The sequence below is a fragment of the Trachypithecus francoisi genome, unplaced genomic scaffold (assembly GCF_009764315.1).
Source record: "Trachypithecus francoisi isolate TF-2019V2 unplaced genomic scaffold, Tfra_2.0 Lachesis_group8, whole genome shotgun sequence".
Classification (NCBI taxonomy): Eukaryota; Metazoa; Chordata; class Mammalia; order Primates; family Cercopithecidae; genus Trachypithecus; species Trachypithecus francoisi.
This window is the reverse complement of record NW_022681473.1, coordinates 54,796,960-54,814,676: the sequence shown is the minus strand read 5'-3', so window position 1 is coordinate 54,814,676 and position 17,717 is coordinate 54,796,960. Positions and strand designations below refer to the sequence as shown.

At 48.2% G+C, this 17,717-nt stretch overlaps 1 protein-coding gene across 12 annotated transcripts in view; it reads left to right on the top strand.

The window, feature by feature from the left end:
• Window positions 1-17,717, top strand: part of AMPD3 (adenosine monophosphate deaminase 3) — a 55,905-nt gene that overhangs the window by 19,227 nt on the left and 18,961 nt on the right. For 10 of the 12 annotated variants that reach the window (XM_033206553.1, XM_033206557.1, XM_033206549.1 and 7 more), the window contains 4 exons: window positions 8,477-8,681; window positions 11,988-12,150; window positions 14,709-14,928; window positions 17,137-17,266. In XM_033206553.1, coding sequence (XP_033062444.1) covers window positions 8,477-8,681; window positions 11,988-12,150; window positions 14,709-14,928; window positions 17,137-17,266 — 718 coding nt within the window. Of the gene's footprint in view, window positions 1-6,929; window positions 7,098-8,476; window positions 8,682-11,987; window positions 12,151-14,708; window positions 14,929-17,136; window positions 17,267-17,717 lie in introns of all 12 variants that reach the window. The other 2 variants (XM_033206560.1, XM_033206561.1) reach the window with 2 other exon arrangements.

Sequence of the window (17,717 nt, the reverse complement as noted above, 5' to 3'; positions counted from 1 at the left end):
GGTAAAATACTGGCAAACCAAATCCAGCAGCACATCAAAAAGCTTATCCACTACTATCAAGTCAGCTTCATACCTGAGATGCAAGGCTGGTTCAACATATGCAAATCAATCAACGTGATCTATCACAGAACCAATGACAAAAACCACATGATTATCTCTAGATGCAGAGAAGGCCTTCGATAAAATTCAACACCCCTTCATGCTAAAAACTCTCAATAAACTAGGTATTGATGGAAAGTATCTCAAAATAAAAAGAGCTATTTATGACAAACCCACAGGTAATATCATACTGAATGGGCAAAAACTGGAAGCATTCCCCTTGAAAACCAGCACAAGACAAGAATGCCCTCTCTCACCACTCCTATTCAACATAGCGTTGGAAGTTCAGGCTAGGGCAATCAGGCAAGATAAAGAAATAAAGTCTATTCAAACAGGAAAAGAGGAAGGCAAATTGGCCCTGTTTGCAGATGACATGATTGTATATTTAGAAAACCCCACCATCTCAGCCCCAAATCTCCTTATGCTAATAAGCAACTTCAGCAGCGTCTCAGGAGACAAAATCAATGTGCAAAAATCACAAGCATTCCTGTATACCAATAACAGACAAACAGAGAGCCAAATCATGAGTGAACTCCCATTCACAACTGCTACTAAGAGAATAAAATAGCTAGGAATCCAACTTACAAGGGATGAGAAGGACTTTTTCAAGGAGAACTACAAACCACTGCTCAAGGAAATAAGAGAGGACAAAAGCAAATGGAAAAACATTCCATGCTCATGGATAGTAAGAATCAATATCATGAAAACAGCTATACAGCCCAAAGTAATTTATAGGTTCAATGCTATCCCCATCAAGCTACCATTGACTTTCCTCACAGAATTTGAAAAAAAACTACTTTAAATTTCATATGGAACCAAAAAAGGGCTCGTATAGCCAAGACAATTCTAAGCAAAAAGAACAAAGCTGGAGGCATCATGCTACCTGACTTCAAAGTATACTACAAGGCTACAGTAACCAAAAAAGCATGGTACTGGTATCAAAACAGATATATAGACCAATGGAGCAGAACAGAGGCCTCAGAAATAAAACCACACATCTACAATCATCTGATCTTTGACAAACCTGGCACAAACAAGCAATGGGGAAAGGATTCCCTATTTAATAAATGGTGTTGGGAAAACTGGCTAGCCATATGCAAAAAACTGAAACTGGACTCCTTCCTTACACCTTATACAAAAATTAACTCAAGATGGATTAAAGACTTAAACATAAGACCTAAAACCATAAAAACCCTAGAAGAAAACCTAGGACATTCAGGACATAGGCATGGGCAAAGAACTTCATGTATAAAACATCAAAAGCCATGGCAACAAAAGCCAAAATTGAGAAATGGGATCTAATTAAACTAAAGAGCTTCTACACAGCAAAATAAACTATCATCAGAGTGAATAGGCAACCTACAGAATGGGAGAAAATTTTTGCAATCTATCCATCTGACAAAGGGCTAATGTCCAGAATCTACAAAGAGTTTAAACAAATTTACAAGAAAAAACAACCTCATCAAAAAGTGGGCAAAGGATATGAACAGACACTTCTTGAAAGAAAACATTTATGCAGCCAACAAACATGTGAAAAAAAGCTCATCATCACTGGTCATTAGAGAAATGCACATCAAAACCACAATGAGATACCATCTCAGGCCAGTTAGAATGGCAATTATTAAAAAGTAAGGAAACAACAGATGCTGGAGAGGATGTGGAGAAATAGGAACGCTTTTACACTGTTGGTGGGAGTGTAAATTAGTTCAAACATTGTGGAAGACAGTGTGGCGATTCCTCAAGGATCTAGAACTAGAAATACCATTTGACCCAGCAATCCCATTACTGGGTATATACCCAAAGGATTATAAATCATTCTATAAAGACACATGCACACGTGTGTTTATTGCGGCACTATCCGCGATAGCAAAGACTTGGAACCCACCCGAATGTCCATCAGTGATAGACTGGATAAAGAAAATGTGGCACATACACACCATGGAATACTATGCAGCCATAAAAAAGGATGGGTTCATGTCCTTTGCAGGGACATGGATGAAGCTGGAAACCATCATTCTCAGCAAACTAACACAAGAAGAGAAAACCAAACACTGCATGTTCTCACTCATAAGTGGGAGTTGAACAATGAGAACACATAGACACAGGGAGGGGAACATCACACACTGGGGCCTGTTTGGGGGTGGAGGGCTAGGGGAGGAATAGCATTAGGAGAAAATACCTATGTAGGTGATGGGTTGATGGGAGGCAGCAAACCACCATGGCATGTGTAACAAACCTGCACGTTCTTTACATGTACCCCAGAACTTAAAGTATAATTTTAAAAAAAGAACAAAATTAGGATATAGAGGGAACAAACATCATTGAAAAATTTGGCTATCTAGGACAGCCACTTCCCTAGAATGTTTTGAGTGAAATTGAGAAACATATGTGCATTATGAACTGAGCATAGCACAGCTAAAGCGTTGCTAAGTCACTTCATTTTATGAAACTTGTGAAAATAAGAATGGGGAACTTTTTAAAAATTCAGGGTCATTGACAAAGGAGCTTCAGTTGAAATAGTCAGTTTATCCCCTTTTAAAGTTAGGGAGAGATTGGGCTAGGCGCAGTGGCTCACGCCTATAATCCCAGCACCTTGGGAGGCCGAGGCGGGTGGATCACCTGACGTCAGGAGTTGGAGACCAGCCTGGCCAACATGGAGAAACCCTGTCTCTACTAAAAATACAAAAGTTAGCTGGGTGTGGTGGCACACGTCTGTAATTTCAGTAACTCGGGAGGCTGAGGCAGGAGAATCGCTTGAACCTGAGAGGCAAAGGTTTCAGTGAGCCAAGATCACCCCACTGCACTCCAGCCTGGCTGAGGGAGGGAGACTCTGTCTCAAAAAAACAAAAACAAAAACAAAAAACCCCAAAAAACAGTTAGGGAGATTGGGAAGCCAAGGTGGGTGGATCACTTGAGGCCAGGAGTTTGAGACCAGCCTGGCCAACATAGCAAAACCGTCTGTACAAAAAATACAAAAATTAGCTGGGCGTGGTGATGTGCGCCTATGGTCCAGCTTTTTGGTAGGCTGAGGCACAAGAATTGCTTGAACCCAGGAGATGGAGGTTGCAGTGAGCTGAGATCATACCACTGCATTCCAGGTTGGGTGACAGAGCAAGACCCTGTTTCAAAAAAAAGTAAAAATAAAAATAAAGTTGGGGAAAGAGATTGTAACACTTAAGTTAACAGATAGCACAGATTGTACTTCATTTTGATCTCCATGTCTTTAGGGAGGAAGGGCAGCTGGGAAGGATTGAGGAAGGGAGAAGCAAAGGTGAGTGGCAGAAGATGAGTGGAGATTACAGTAGGCCAGGAGGGGTTGGGGGGAAGGGAGGATGGAGAAGGACGGGGTAGGTTTCCAGAGGGGAGCTCAGGGAGAGAGACAGGGTGGGGCTGTGAGTTTCCACACCTGACTGGCTGCAAAGTGTTAAAATCAAAGTTACACCCATCTGGCCAGGATGCTGATCATCTGGCTGCACATGCAGTGTGAGGGGTCTCTGTGGACCCCTGCTCTCTCTGTAGGGACCCCTCTTATAGTCCCCGTCGTGCAGCATATTCTCCAGATAGGCTGGGACCTCTGGTCTCAAGTACAGAGGAGGTGCTACCTCCTCTTAGTTCCCTCCTTAGATGGGGGTCCCAATTCCAAGTGAGCCCATGCAGGGACAGCAGTAGCAGTGTGAGCCTGTGGAAGTGGAGGATGCCTGTCCCACCTAATGGCATTCAGATTCCCAGTGTTCGCAAAACCCTGTGCTGCTTTGTGACTCCTGATTCCAACCTTTAGCGTAACAATTCTCATGTGGAGGGGCTGCCAGAATGAGCTGAGTGTGTGTGTGGGAGGAGTTCAAACCAGCCTCCATGTTCTGAAATGTCCCCCCTCTGACCCCGTTGCTCCACTGCTCCCACTCCCAGTCTGGATTAAGTGCCGCCTCTGGGGTGCCAAAATATCCAGGCCATCTCATTACCTCAACCACGTTGTATGATAATCTGTGGAACTCTGGGTTCATCTTGGCCATCAGTCAGCCCCTGGAGGCAGGAGTTATATTTTATCTACTCCTCTACCCCCAGGGCCTGGCACACAGTAGTTTATTGAATGAAGTGGGGTCCATGTGTGGCCCCCGACTCATAGTGCACATATGAGAGCCTGGTGAAAGGTTGGCTTCAGTGCCCCTCCCTACCTGTTAGTCGTCTGGACAGACCACACAGGGCAATGGTCTTCAGATGGCCCCTGGGAAGATGCTGGATATTCTCTAGGAGAGCAAGGAGGGCCAGAAGGGCTCCTCACTTTAGCATATGAGTGCTATATAGGGAAGACCCTGGGAGCCTGATTACCCAGAGTAGAGGAGGGCTGGGGAGTGCCGCAGAGTAAGGGAGGGGCCTTAGTGACTGTCAGGGGCAACCAAGGGCCATAGAGCAGGTGGAGCACCAGACAGGTGCTGGGAGGTGAGATGCTGTAACAACAGCCCAGGTGACCTGATCAACTCTTTGTCTTGTGGGCCTGGTTAGCAAGAATGTGCTTGTGCGTCAGGAGGACCATCTATTTCAGGGATGACAAAACTGCTTCTGGCCCTTTGAGCCCTCAGGCTTGGCCTGGAGCTGGTGTCCTCACAGCCCCACACTCTGCTGGCTCCTTGGCAGGAGTGTGCTTCTGCCAGGTGCAAGTGTGGGTGGGGGAAGGAGGGGGTGTGCCAGCTGTGGCCTAGCAAATGCTGGTGCCCCAGGGGCTAGTGTAAGGTGCAGCAGGTGAGACAGTGGACAGACAGACCTTGGCTCATCAGAAGGAAGTGCTTTCTAACAGGGGCATCAGATCAGTTTTGTTCACACACACACTCATGGACACACTCATTCACTGTATTAGTTTGCACTTCTATAAAAATACCTGAGACTGGTAATTTATAAAGAAATGAGGTATAATTGGCTCATAGTTCTGCAGGCCGTACAGGAAGCATGGCAGCATCTGCTTCTGAGAAAGCCTCAGGGAACTTTGACTCATGGTGAAGGCAAAGTAGAAGCAGCCGTCTTACATGGTGGGAGCAGGAGGAAGAGGCAGCGAGGGTGGGTAGGGGAAGGTGCTGCACACTTTTAAATGCCCAGATCTCATGAAAACTCTATCACTAGAACAGCACCAAGGAGATGGTGCTAAACCATTCATGAAGGATCTACCCCCATGATCCAATCACCTCCCACCAGGCCCCACCTCCAACACTGGGGATTACAATTGCACATGAGATTTGGGCAGAGACATGGATGCAAACCATGTCACGCACCCTCTGACACTTACACCCACACACCCAGTCACTCAGCTCCAACCCTCTGCCTTTACTGGCTGGGCCTTGGTTGTATAGAATGGATGCTAGATTTGGGCCTAGGGGAGGTAGAATTTCCAAAACGGCCCTCGCAGATGTCCCTCCTTAATCTCCAGATGCGGTGAATAAGATGAGTGAATATCATCACTCCTGTGATGATGTTATGGAATATGGCACAACTGACCTTAAGATGGGGGTTTATTGGTAGGTCTGATTTAATCCCATGAGCCCCTAAAAATAGAGAGCTTTCGGCCGGGCGCGGTGGCTCACTTCTGAGAGTAGGAGGAGAGGGCAGAGAGAGTCAAAGCAACAGCACAATGACCACTCTTGGCTTTGGAGATGAAGGGGTCTATGTGCAGGGATTGGCGTGAGGTCAGTAGGAGTTGAGAGTGACCCCTGGTCAAAGCCAGCAAGCAGCCTGGGACTTCAGCCTTTTGGCCACTAGACCTGAATTCTGCCAACAACTGGAATGAACTTGGAAGTGAATTCTTTCCCAGAACCTCCAGACAAGAGCACAGTGTGGCTAACATCTTGATTTTGGCCTTTTGATACCCTGAGCATAGAGCCCAGCCAAGCCCACCCAGACTTCTCACCTATAGAACTGTGAGCTAATAAATGGCTGTTGTTTTAAGCCATCAAGTTTGTGGCAATTTGTTCTGCAGCAATAGAAAACAAATCCAGGGTCATCCTTGGGCTCCACACAGCTTTTCCAATTTCCTGAGATACAAGCTGTGGTTAACTTCCAGTTCTTCCAAGTCCAAGGGGAGAGAGCCCTGAGGAGTTAGCCCGTCTGTGGCTAAACCTATCCCTCGTGCCTGCAAAGTCTGAGCTCCCGGCCTGCAGATTCTCATATGTGACAATCTGGAGCTCATCTGAAGACCAAGGTTGTCACCATAATGGATATCCCCAGGAAGGAGAATTCTTTGGGCACCAGTTTGTGGGGACTAACGTCCTCACTGGGGCAGAAGAACATTCCCAGGATAAGCCTGGTAGGCCGTTGGCTTAGGCAGCCTCCCAGCATTTGGGTTGTAGTGTTTGTGTGTGTGTTTTAACCTTTCTTAGCTGTTGCTCACCTTAGATGTCACCTGTTGCTTCTTGTTGGTAGGGCCAGACCTCAGGCAGCCTTGGCTGAGGCAATTGGGGGTGAGGTTGCATGGAAATAAAAACAGTGACCTGGCAGGCATTTGAGTGACACAGAAATCAGAATCTCATGCGTCTCAGCTGAGGTCAGAATGTGTTGGGGAGCCCGAAGTAATGGCTCTTCCTCTGGGTGTGAACATCCAAAAGATGCCAAAGAGAGAACCTCATCCTCAAGGTGAATCTGCCTGTGAGGAGTGACTGACAAGGTGGCATCCCTGGGGCAGGATGCTTGACTGAGCTCCATTTGATGGAGGACAGACCAGGGAAAGCTGAGGCTGGGGGCTCCCAGGGCTCAGGTTGAGTTTCCCAAAGCAGCCCAGTGTGTCTCTTAGCAAGACCAGAGGCAAGGGGAAGGGGAATTCCTGAAAAGGAGCCACCTCTGTCTTTCAGGTTAAAATAACCTTGTCCCAAAGATGTGATAACACGATGTAGGCAGGTGAGAACCAGAGGACCATGGCAAGCACTGGGTGTGTAAACACAGGAGGAAAACTGTGGTTCTTGAAAACTTGGCAGTGAGGAGACCTGGCCACAGGCCAAGAGGAGGAGAGCTGCTTCCAGGTGAGCCCTGAAACCTATTTGGGGATCAACTGATTTCTCCAGGCCTGTAGGTATCACACTAGTACCTGGAGAGGAGAAGGGCTCTGGTGGGTCACAGTTGTTACTGAGTCCTTGCTGGTGGCTGTGGTTGTGGTAGAATAAGCACTTAGGAAGCTACTGGGCCTGTGGCACAAGGTAGGGCAGGTAGTCAACTGGTTTCTGGCATTGGGCACTGTGGGCTGGCACTGTGGGGAGGCCGGGTTCCACTGGAGGCAGAAAGAAACATGAGGTGGGAGAAGAGTACTGATGGCCTCATCTTAATGCTGGGTAATTCTCTTCCTGCAGAAGAGACTTGTGGTGACATCATCTGATGTCTATTTCATGAATGAGGAAGGTGGAGTCATCACAAATCAGCCTTGCAAATAAGCATGGGCTTGTGGCAATTTAAACCAACCTTGGGCCCAAGAGCCAGTGTACTCATCTTTTGGTGCCAAGGCAACAGGTCCAGAGGGACCTGCATTTGGTGCTGATCAATCCCTCTCCCCAAACAGAGGTACATATCTGTGCTTGCTCCAGCAGCGGCAGCCAGGATGGCACACGGCAGGCTAGAGGAAGGAGCAGCAGGGGTGGAGGCTGGATGGAGCAGCCACTGTGCCGTGTGACTTTGTGCCAGCCCTTTCCCATCTCTGGGAAAGTGTCTGTGAGAAGCAGGCTGATCTTGTAGATGTCCTTGGCACCCAGTAGGTCTGCTGCCAGCCATGGGGCCTATGATGCCTGTAAGCCTGGATGGCGGTCGCTAGTCCACAGGGGTCCTGAGCACTCTCTCTACTCCTTCTTTGTAAAACAAGGAGATTGGACTCATTAAGCATCCTGTCTCTTCTGGCTCCAATGCCCCAAATGTCTAACTGTGTGAAATGCAGTGTGCTTGTCTCTCTGTGACCCTATTCCTGGTCCTTTCTGAGACTGTTCATATGTTGGGACTGAGAGTTTGTGTTATCTGAAGCTAGCATGCTGTCCACACTGTGGGGAAAGCCCACATGATTTGCTATTGTCCTCCCCTCTAGTGCCTGTTTTTAGAGCCCATGCAGTGTGGTCTGCCATTTGTCTGTCTGTCTCCTGGGACTCCTGGGACATTTGCCTGCTTTAATCTTCTGTGGGCTGTGCAAACAGCCCTGAGTGGTGCATGGTGACCACAGGTAGGGGTGTCTGGAGGGCTGTGTTCCATCTCATGCAGACATGTGTAAGAGGAAGGCATGAATAATTAGAAACTTCTTAATGGTAGGGCCAGCACCAGTGATTAATCATAGCAAAATTCTCCTACCACACACACAGCAGAGTCTTTATCACTCGCCCCAATTAGCTGCTGATGTCTCCCACTTTTCCTTGTCCTTGGCTCTTAGAAAGAAAAGTTTCAAGATGATTCGGTCCCAGTCCCTGTCTCTGCAAATGCCGACACAGCAAGATTGGAAGGGCCCCCCGGCAGCCAGTCCGGCCATGTCTCCCACAACCCCTGTGGTCACTGGAGCCACTTCCCAGCCCACGCCAGCACCCTATGCCATGCCTGAGTTCCAGCGGGTCACCATCAGCGGAGATTACTGTGCCGGGGTAAGGCGTCAGTGGGAGTGTTGAATGTGCCTTGCATACAGAGGCCGGGGCCCCATGGGCCACAGGGTCGTGCCCACCTCTGGAGCCTGGTCCTGTCCGCGGGTGTCTGGGAGAAGGCAAAGAGGAGGCACAGGAGGCAAGGAGGGTCCTAGCAGAGGTTGTGGGGTGTGGGTGTGGTGTCTCAGTGGCTGCCTGTTCCCTGTGAGGAGGGCCTTGGGGTGCAGGCTGGCACATTGTGTCTGTGGCTTGTAACTTCCACATGTTCTCTAAGTCTAGAAAGCTGGAATTGGTCCCTGTAGCCCGACGAGAAAGGAGCCAGCTTGGGCCTTTCAGTGTTGCCAAATGTTTAGTAGATTCAAAGTAAGGATACTGAACGGTTTGTGTGAAATTAGTTGTTGCTAAATCATCTCTTCTTACATGTAGGTTCAGTACCCTTAAATATAGGCTAGATCCCCCCAGCTGGGAAGAGACAATCTTGTTTAGAAGTTGAGCAAATTGGTTTACACTAAGTGAGTTAATGCAGTCACTGAAAATGTGCTAATTTCACCTGATTGGATGATACATTTTTTATGCATGCCTATTTCTTGGAGAGAAATATCACTGAGTTAGTGCCAGGGTTAAGTTTGGCTCCAGTGCCCTGGCCCCAACTCACTACTTACGCCTCAGTTGGCTTCGTTAGTCTCTCTTTTTAACAGTAGCTGAGAAAATATGGTGAATCCGAGACAGCAATGCAACTTATTGCTCTTCCTATAAAATATCCCCTAGCTTTCAAAAATTTTTTGGTTATATGTAATGGAGAACACTTGCATATGGTACAAAATTTAAAAGATACAAAAATGGTATCAATTCAGCCACCCATTCTCCTCCTCAGAGGCAACCATTGGTTTTGGTTTCTTAGGTATTCTCACATATATGGTCTATGTACCTACAATTATTTATGCATACATAGTTTATTTACTTATTTTTATAAAAATCGTAGTTTACAATATACATTATACTGCATCTTGCATTTTCCACTTAACAATACATCTTAAAGATAATGCCATATCAATATATACATAACTTCTTTGTCCTTTTAAAAAATATGTACATAGTATTCCTTTGTGAGGATGTGTCATAGTTTATTTTAATTAAGTTCCCATAGTTGGGAGTTTAGATTGGATTGAGAAAAATGCAGGCCTTGTCTGGAGATTAGCATCTTGACCATGAGTCTTTGGTGTTCACCCAGCCTCAGGCAGGTGGGCAGAACATTGGAAAGCAAGAGTCGAGGTGGGCCGACCACCAGCTGAACAGGAGGACATCAGCCCGTAGCATGTACTAACATGTACTAGCTTCTTTCTCCTAGTCTCCTGGCTGGCACAGAGTAGTACATGGAGCACCTGAACTGGGCAATTGGTCCTCAGAAAGCTAAGTGTCCATGAGAGGCAGGCTGATCTTGCAGATCTCCTTGGCACGCAGTAGGTCTGCTGCCAGCCATGGGTCCTGTGATGCCTATAAATTTGGCTAGTGGCCACTAGTCCACAGGGGTCCTGAGCATCCTCTCTGATGTCCTTAGCCATGGCCTGAGCCCCTGTCATGCTGAGTCCATTGGTTGCCCAGGGAAAGTGTTTGGCTTTGTTGTTGGCAGGGATGTATTTTTGTCTAAGATGTCTGTGTCTGCTCACCTATTCCTGCTGCTCTCAGAAGCCATCCACTGGAAGGTATAAAAGGAATTCACATACCCTATGGGGACATTTGGAGGCAGGAAAGGAGAATCTACCACCATAACAAAAAGCAAGAAGTAGTATTGAGTAAAAGTATAAAAACATGCATAGGAAAAATATATTCAGACTTCTTCCCTCTGAGGATGGGGTAGGGAGGAGGGTAGAGTTTTAGCTGTATCTGTGATGATTTATTTATTTAAACTTGTGAGAAATTTGAAAGAATTATGCTAAATATTAATATTGTCAGCTCTAGAAGATAGATTATATTATCTTTGGTGCCTGTGTGTATGTTTAAAATATTGCAAAATTTAAAAATGATGATTTTATTAAAGCAGAGGGGAACACTTTCAGGCCCCAGCCCTCCTTCCTCTGGGCTATACCAGCATGTGGTGCTTCCCTCTGCTGCACCCCTTACCCCGCATTGTGTCTGTTTGGCCACTTGTCTCCCCAAGCATTTTTCTGTGATTCTCATCCTTCCCAAACAGACTAAGATTAATGAGCCTGTTGGAAGGTGGGAATTTATCTCATTCATCTTTGAATATGAGGCTGCTCTGGTAAAGCAGAACATCCTTAGACTCTGGGACTCAATCAGGTTAGAGTCTGAAATTTGACTTTGTAGCTTCCTGGCAAGTGATTTATCCTCCCTGGGCCTCAGTTTTCCCATTTGCAAAATGGGTTGCAGTAAGGAGCAAAATGAAATCTATGGAAAGGTCTGGCACATAACACATGACAATGGGTCTTGTTGCCTGGATGAGTTGGGTGATTAACAGATTTAATCAGAAGTGTGGGGTTGGCAAAGAAGCAGGCTGAGCATGCAGAATTTGCTTTTGCTTTTTGATTTGTTTCGACATATAAAGGACACATGAATTTTATCAACTGAAAATGATGGCACTCATCGCCTTCAAGGGTAGGACTCAGGCTTTGTCCCTTCATGGGCCTGGTGCAAAAACAGACTTTTGGCTTAATTAGCTGAATGTGAAACCAGCTTCTGGGTGTGCAGGCTGGAGCACTCATCTCTCTTCCAACGACCCTCACTCCTCCTGTGTCTCCTGTGTTGGGGTTCTCCAAGACCATTCCCAGGTTGGATGATTCACCAGGAGGACTCACAGGACTCTGCATATAGCTTTACTTACAGCTTTCATTTATTACAGTGAAAGGATACAGAGCAAATCAGCAAAGGGAGAGATACATGGAAGATACGAGGTGCAAGCTTCCAAGGTCCTCTCCCAGCGGAGTCATCAGAAATTACCGAATACCTTCAGCATCACACTGTGACAGCACACGTGGGAAGTGTTGTTTACCAGGGAAGCTCATGAGAGATTCCGTGCCCAGGGTTTTCACTGAGGCTAGTCACACATCTGCATAGCAGATCTCAAATTCCAGGCTCCCAGAAGGAAAGCAGGTGTCCAACATGAACCATATTGTTTGCACAAGTAGTTTAGGTGCAATGAACCACTCTTACTAGTCAGGGAGTGGTGAGAACCCTCCTGAAATCCAGGTTCCCAGATACCAGGCAAGGGCCAGTCTTACAAGCACATCTTTCCAAGGATGGCAGTCTCAGGCCTGCTGCGTGAACCCTTTCCTGCCTGCCTCCCTTCTGCAGATCACTTTGGAGGACTACGAGCAGGCAGCCAAGAGCCTGGCCAAGGCCCTAATGATCCGGGAGAAATATGCAAGGCTCGCCTACCACCGCTTCCCGCGGATCACATCCCAGTACCTGGGTCATCCGCGGGCAGATACTACACCTCCGAAAGAGGGCCTTCCAGGTACGGCACTCTGGCTGGAGGTTGGGTCCCAACTGGGGGGGACCGAGAGCTACTCGGGCTTTTTGCTGGCTTGATCTATTTCCCCTGATGGTATTTTAAGAGGACAGTGTTCTTGCATTGACTTCTCCCACACTGATGTTTGATGGTTCCCCCAAGGATTGATTGTATGTGTACTGTATGCCTCACCTGTGCAGAGCTGAACTGTTGAAGTTAAGAGAGAGAAGTGAAAGACAGTCCTTGTTCTTAGGAGTCCATCAGGGAGACAGGCAGTCTCATGTGGGATTTTTTTTTTTTTTTTTGAGATAGGGTCTTGCTCTGTTGCTCAGGCTGGCATGCAGTGGTGCAATCACTGCTCACTGCAGCCTTAATCTCCTGGGATCAAGCAATCCTACCACCTCAGCTTCTCGAGTAGCTGGTATCCAAAGGCACACACCACCACACCCAGCTAATTAAAAAAATATTATTATGTTTTGTAGAGATAGGGGTCTTACCATGTTGCCCAGGCTGGTCTCAAACTCCTGGACTCAAGTGATCCTCCTGCCCTGGCCTCCCAAAGTGCTGGGATTATAGACGTGAGCCACTGCGCCTGGCCTCATGTGGCATATTTAAAAGAACACAGACAGTAAATACCAAATTGGTGGTAGGGTGGATTGGGGAGGGAGCAGGAACAGAGGGCATGTTCCCTGGGAAGATGATGTAGGCTCTGGTGTCAAACACAGCTGCATTTGTATCTGGCCTCCATCAATTTCTTGGGATTTGGGGAAAGATATTTCTCTAAGCCTCACTTTGTAAAATGTAATCTATAAAATGGAAATGCAAATACTATCTATCTCCAAGAGCTGTCGTGAGGATTAAACAGGAGAATACATGTCAAGTACTCAGTTCAGTTCTGGCATCTAGTGAGTATTCAGTAAGTGGTAGCTGCATTTATGCTGCCGAGTTCAGGGAAGGGGAGATCCGAGAGGTCTGGGTGGTTTCCTCATGAAGCCTCACCGTGAAGGACCTAACAGCAGCAGGGGCGGTAATGAGGACAACAGGAAACCCCACTCCTGAAAGTTGGTGGTGGGGGGACACATAAGGGCCCTGGTGGTCTCCATCAGTGCCTGGGACCCTGGCTGCCTCTGGGGGTAGCTGGTGGTGCCAAGTTGCCCCAGTCTCTGGCTCCCTTGAATTTCAAGTCCTGTACTTTGAACATCTGGGGCCCTAGGTAAATTTCAGCCCTTTGAGTCCATTTCCCTATCTGAGGGAAGTGGATCCTACCATCTGAGTTTTGGCAAAGACAGACAGAAATGACTGTCAAATGTGTACTTTACATGGACAGAGGACCCCCGTGTTCTGGGCATGAGTATGGGGAAGAGGAGCAACTTCTGAGTGTGCAGGCTGTAGCTTTACCTGGAGCTTGAACTGCCTGCATCTCACAGACTGCTGCATGCATTAGGGCCTCCTGAGCTGGCCTGTGACCATATCTGATGGGGCACGTCCCTCTCCACCTCTGCCTGCATCAGCCCCTTTGTGGCTCCTTACATGTACTCTAGGGATGGTCTGTTCCTTCCAAGCACGGATGGAGGAGGCCCAGGCAGGTCACTCTGCCTTGGCAACTTCCTTTGATGCAGATCTTGAGGTTTGCTCCTGCCTATGCCGGCAGCTGAGCAGCTGATCCTGGATGGTGCCGACTGAGCTGCATGGAGTTGAAGCCTCCAGCTCTACTGATATTTAGCATCAATACATTCCTTAGGGACAGAGTTTATCAAGAGTCAGGAAAACTAATTATGAGAATAATAAGAATAATATCCTATAATTCATTATTTGTAGTGCATTACTCTTTATGAATAATTTTCCTATACACACTATTGCAACCCTCACAGCAGCCTGTTAAGGCAGGGGGTGTTATCTTCAGATGAGGAGATAGGCTCAGAGAGGTAAAGGAGTTTGCTGAAAGTCTCACAGCAGGGAAATTGCATAGAGGAGTTTTCTGCCTCCTGTTGGCTAATTCTAACCTTAACATATAGTGGTGGGGAGCAGATGGCTTTATCACTGGCATTCCCCGCTCTGAGAGAGACAAGTTCCCTATCCTTTGCTCCTTTGGGGAGGGAGTAGCTTCTTTAGCCCCTCAGCTGGCCTGGCCCAGGATGCTTATTCCCACTGGGCAGTCCAGGTGCAATCTGTTCTCTTCCTGGGAGAAGATACCGCTGCCCTTCTTAATATTCCTGGGATCTCTGAAGTGCTGAGGAAAATGAAGCCCATTTCAGTTAAATTTTAAAAAATTGTTGAAGTGCTAGCCATGTGCCAGGGACAGTTCTAGACACGTAGCAGTAAACAGCACAAATTAAAGTCTCTGCCTGCATGGAGTTTCTATTGGAGTGGAGAAGATGTCATATCTGAGATAAAGAAGTGACATGGTTTGACATGGTGGTAAGTGCTGGGAAGGAAGCAGGGAAGAGCACATCAGATGCAGGGCCGGTGTGGGGTTGGATTTTGGGCAGGAAGACCAGGGCAGGCCTCCATGTCTTTTGAGCCCATAGGGGGGCACTTTGCCATCCCTCAATCCTGTTTTGCAGACTTCCACCCTCCTCCACTGCCCCAGGAAGACCCCTACTGCCTGGACGATGCACCCCCCAACCTGGATTACTTGGTCCACATGCAGGGGGGCATTCTCTTCGTGTATGATAACAAGAAGATGCTGGAGCGCCAGGAACCGCACAGCCTGCCCTACCCTGACCTGGAGACGTACACGGTGGACATGAGCCACATCCTGGCTCTCATCACTGATGGCCCCACGTAAGCCAGCTTCTCTGCAGCTGCCTCTCTTTGCACAGGTGCTGTTCTGTAGGAAGGAGATAAGAAAGGCCTTACCCCTCTGCCCTGGGGTCCTCTGTACTTAAAGCATCCCAGAAAGAGTGCAGTTTCTCCTTTCCTCAGTGCTTTGTGGGTTTCTGCAACAGTTTTCCTTCATAGACTGGCATAGCCTTAGACTTGGTAGTCCCTGTCCCCGCCTCCTTTTCTTTTTGAGACAGCATCTTGCTCTGTTGCCCAGGCTGGGGTGCAGTGGTATGATCTTGGCTCACTGCAGCCTCTGCCTCCTGGGTTGAAGTGATTCTCTTGCCTCAGCCTCCCGAGTAGCTGGGACTACGGGCAAGTGTCACCATGACTAATTTTTATATTTTTAGTAGAGACAGGAGTTTCACCATGTTGCCTAGGCTGGTCTCAAACTCCAGAGCTCAGGTAATACACCCAACTCAGCCTTCCAAAGTGCTGGGATTATGGGTGTAAGCCACCATGCCCGGCCTCCTTGTCCCTTCTGCATGCATAGTGTGGAGCCTCTGCTTGCTGGTGGCCACCCAGGTGCCTCTGAATGTCTGTCATCCGTCTCCCCAGGCAGGACAGCAGCCTTGCAGAGAGTTACCAGCCCAGAGCATAACTGTATTTGGTGAGGAGTGATGAAGACATTGCTTCAGGCCTTGGATTTTCTGGGTTTCTGGAGAGGAGCATGCAGCGAGCCTGGGGAACTTTGCTCATGGGCATGATGCCCCATGATGCTTGTGGGCTTGGCTCCAGCTAACCTGGTGGGCAGCCATCTTTCTGAATTTGGCCCCCTCACTTCTTGGTGGGCACTTAGGCTGATCAATAATGCCTGGACCCAGTAAGCCTCAGAGTGGCTGTGCTGGGAGTGGGAGTCTGGGTGAGGGGAGGTGCTGGTCACTCCTGAGGACCTTCTCTCTGGTTTTCTGGGAATCCTGTGATGCCAGTCTCCAAAGTGGCATAGTGAGCCCAAGGTTGATGGGCAGCATGACTCTTAGTCCTCCCTGATCTGAGGGCAGGACTAAGGCATGGGAAGGGCAGGGGCGGTTCCTCGGAGGCTGTCCTCAGCCAGGTGTGCAGGCAGTGGCTGTCCCATCTAGGGGGTTGTGAGGATCCTGCCTGGGGAGAGAGACTGAGTGAGGCGGCGTTTAAACTCCCTTCTGACTCTGAGGCTGTCCTGTGCTCCATCCACTCTGGGGCTTGTCTGGGCAGATGGATGACTGTGCCGTTGCAGCGCTGACAGATGCTCTTATGGAAGTCTACGTGATTAGATGCCGAGGAAGCTGCTGTTTGTTCTGGGGGCACAAGGAAGCACGGTAGCATGAATTGTGGTTGAAGGTTCTGTGTGGCTGTGGATGCAGGTGTGTGGCTAGGCACCTGGGCTGGGTGTGGGCTGGTGGTTGGCCACAGCAGTGAGCATCCCCATCCCCAGTGGCCTTTACTGGCTGAGAAATCATAAAAACCCCTTCTCTGAGTTGGTGGGAATCTGGGGACATCAGTCCTTACAGAGATTTCTGTCTTGGTAACAAATATCCCTACAGTCCCAACCCGCCCATGATGCAAAACATCCTCCTCTTGTCGTGAAGCCTCAGAGTTGAGAGGTCCTTGGGCTATGGCCATTAGGTCGGGGGGCTGGTTCCTCTGCAACCCAAGGCGGGCAGGTCATGCCTTGGAGTTTGACTGTGTTATCAGTCCTCTGGGCAACAAATTCCTTCTTCAAGGAATGACAAGTGGCTGAGGATAGAAAAGAGGAAGGAAAGGAGGGGATGAAGGAGGGAGACCTCCACTGAGTGTCCACTGTGCTTGGAGCTAGGCCCTTTCCCAGGCGTAAACCAGTTTAACCCTTACTTCAGCCTTGGGTGTTACCACCTGATATTTACTCATGGGAAATGGAGGCTTGCGGTTAATTCCCTAAACACATAAACTAGAAGTCAAAACACCTGTATGAGGTCCCAGAGCTGGCCTGCTATTGCCTCATCTCCTGACTCTCCACTGACTTTATAGAGTCTGTGGTGTGACTCAACAGTTCAGCAGGGTCTGCAGAAAACCGGAACCTCCTCATTCCACCCTGCTTCATCCTGACCCTTCCAGCCAGGGTTGGCCCCTGCAGATGCTGGGGGCCTCCAAACTGGAGAGCTCGATGTGACTTCTGCTCAACTGTGGTCTCTCCCCATCTCCAACTTGCAGGAAAACCTATTGTCACCGACGACTGAACTTTCTGGAATCCAAGTTCAGCCTTCATGAGATGTTAAATGAAATGTCTGAGTTCAAAGAGTTGAAGAGTAACCCCCACCGGGACTTCTATAACGTGAGAAAGGTGCGTTAGGGGCCAGTGTTCACAGCTGCCCCTCCCGGTCCCCCTCCCAGCCCATGGGATGCCCTGAGCCAGTCTGAGGTTTGTCCCCTGTGAGAATGTCACGGCTCCTGGCTAAGGGCGGCCTTCGTGGCCAGAGGGGTATGAAGTATACATGCAGAAGGAAGATGGGTGAGCTACGTTTGTGTCAGGCTGGGTCTCAGACAGCACTTGAATCACTCTAGGTGGAAACCTTTGTCCTCATTGTATATCTGTTGGGATGTGCCCTCTTCCTTGGAAAATAGGGCACAGCCTATTAATTGGTCATAAAAGTTGAGCACAGCCTACTTTTAAGGTAGGGGATATATTAGAGTCATCAAGGAAAGACACAGCTGTAAAGATCTCTTTGGTCCCCTCCTTGTGTCCACGTGTTCTCATTGTTCAGCTCCCTTATGAGTGAGAACATGCAGTGTTT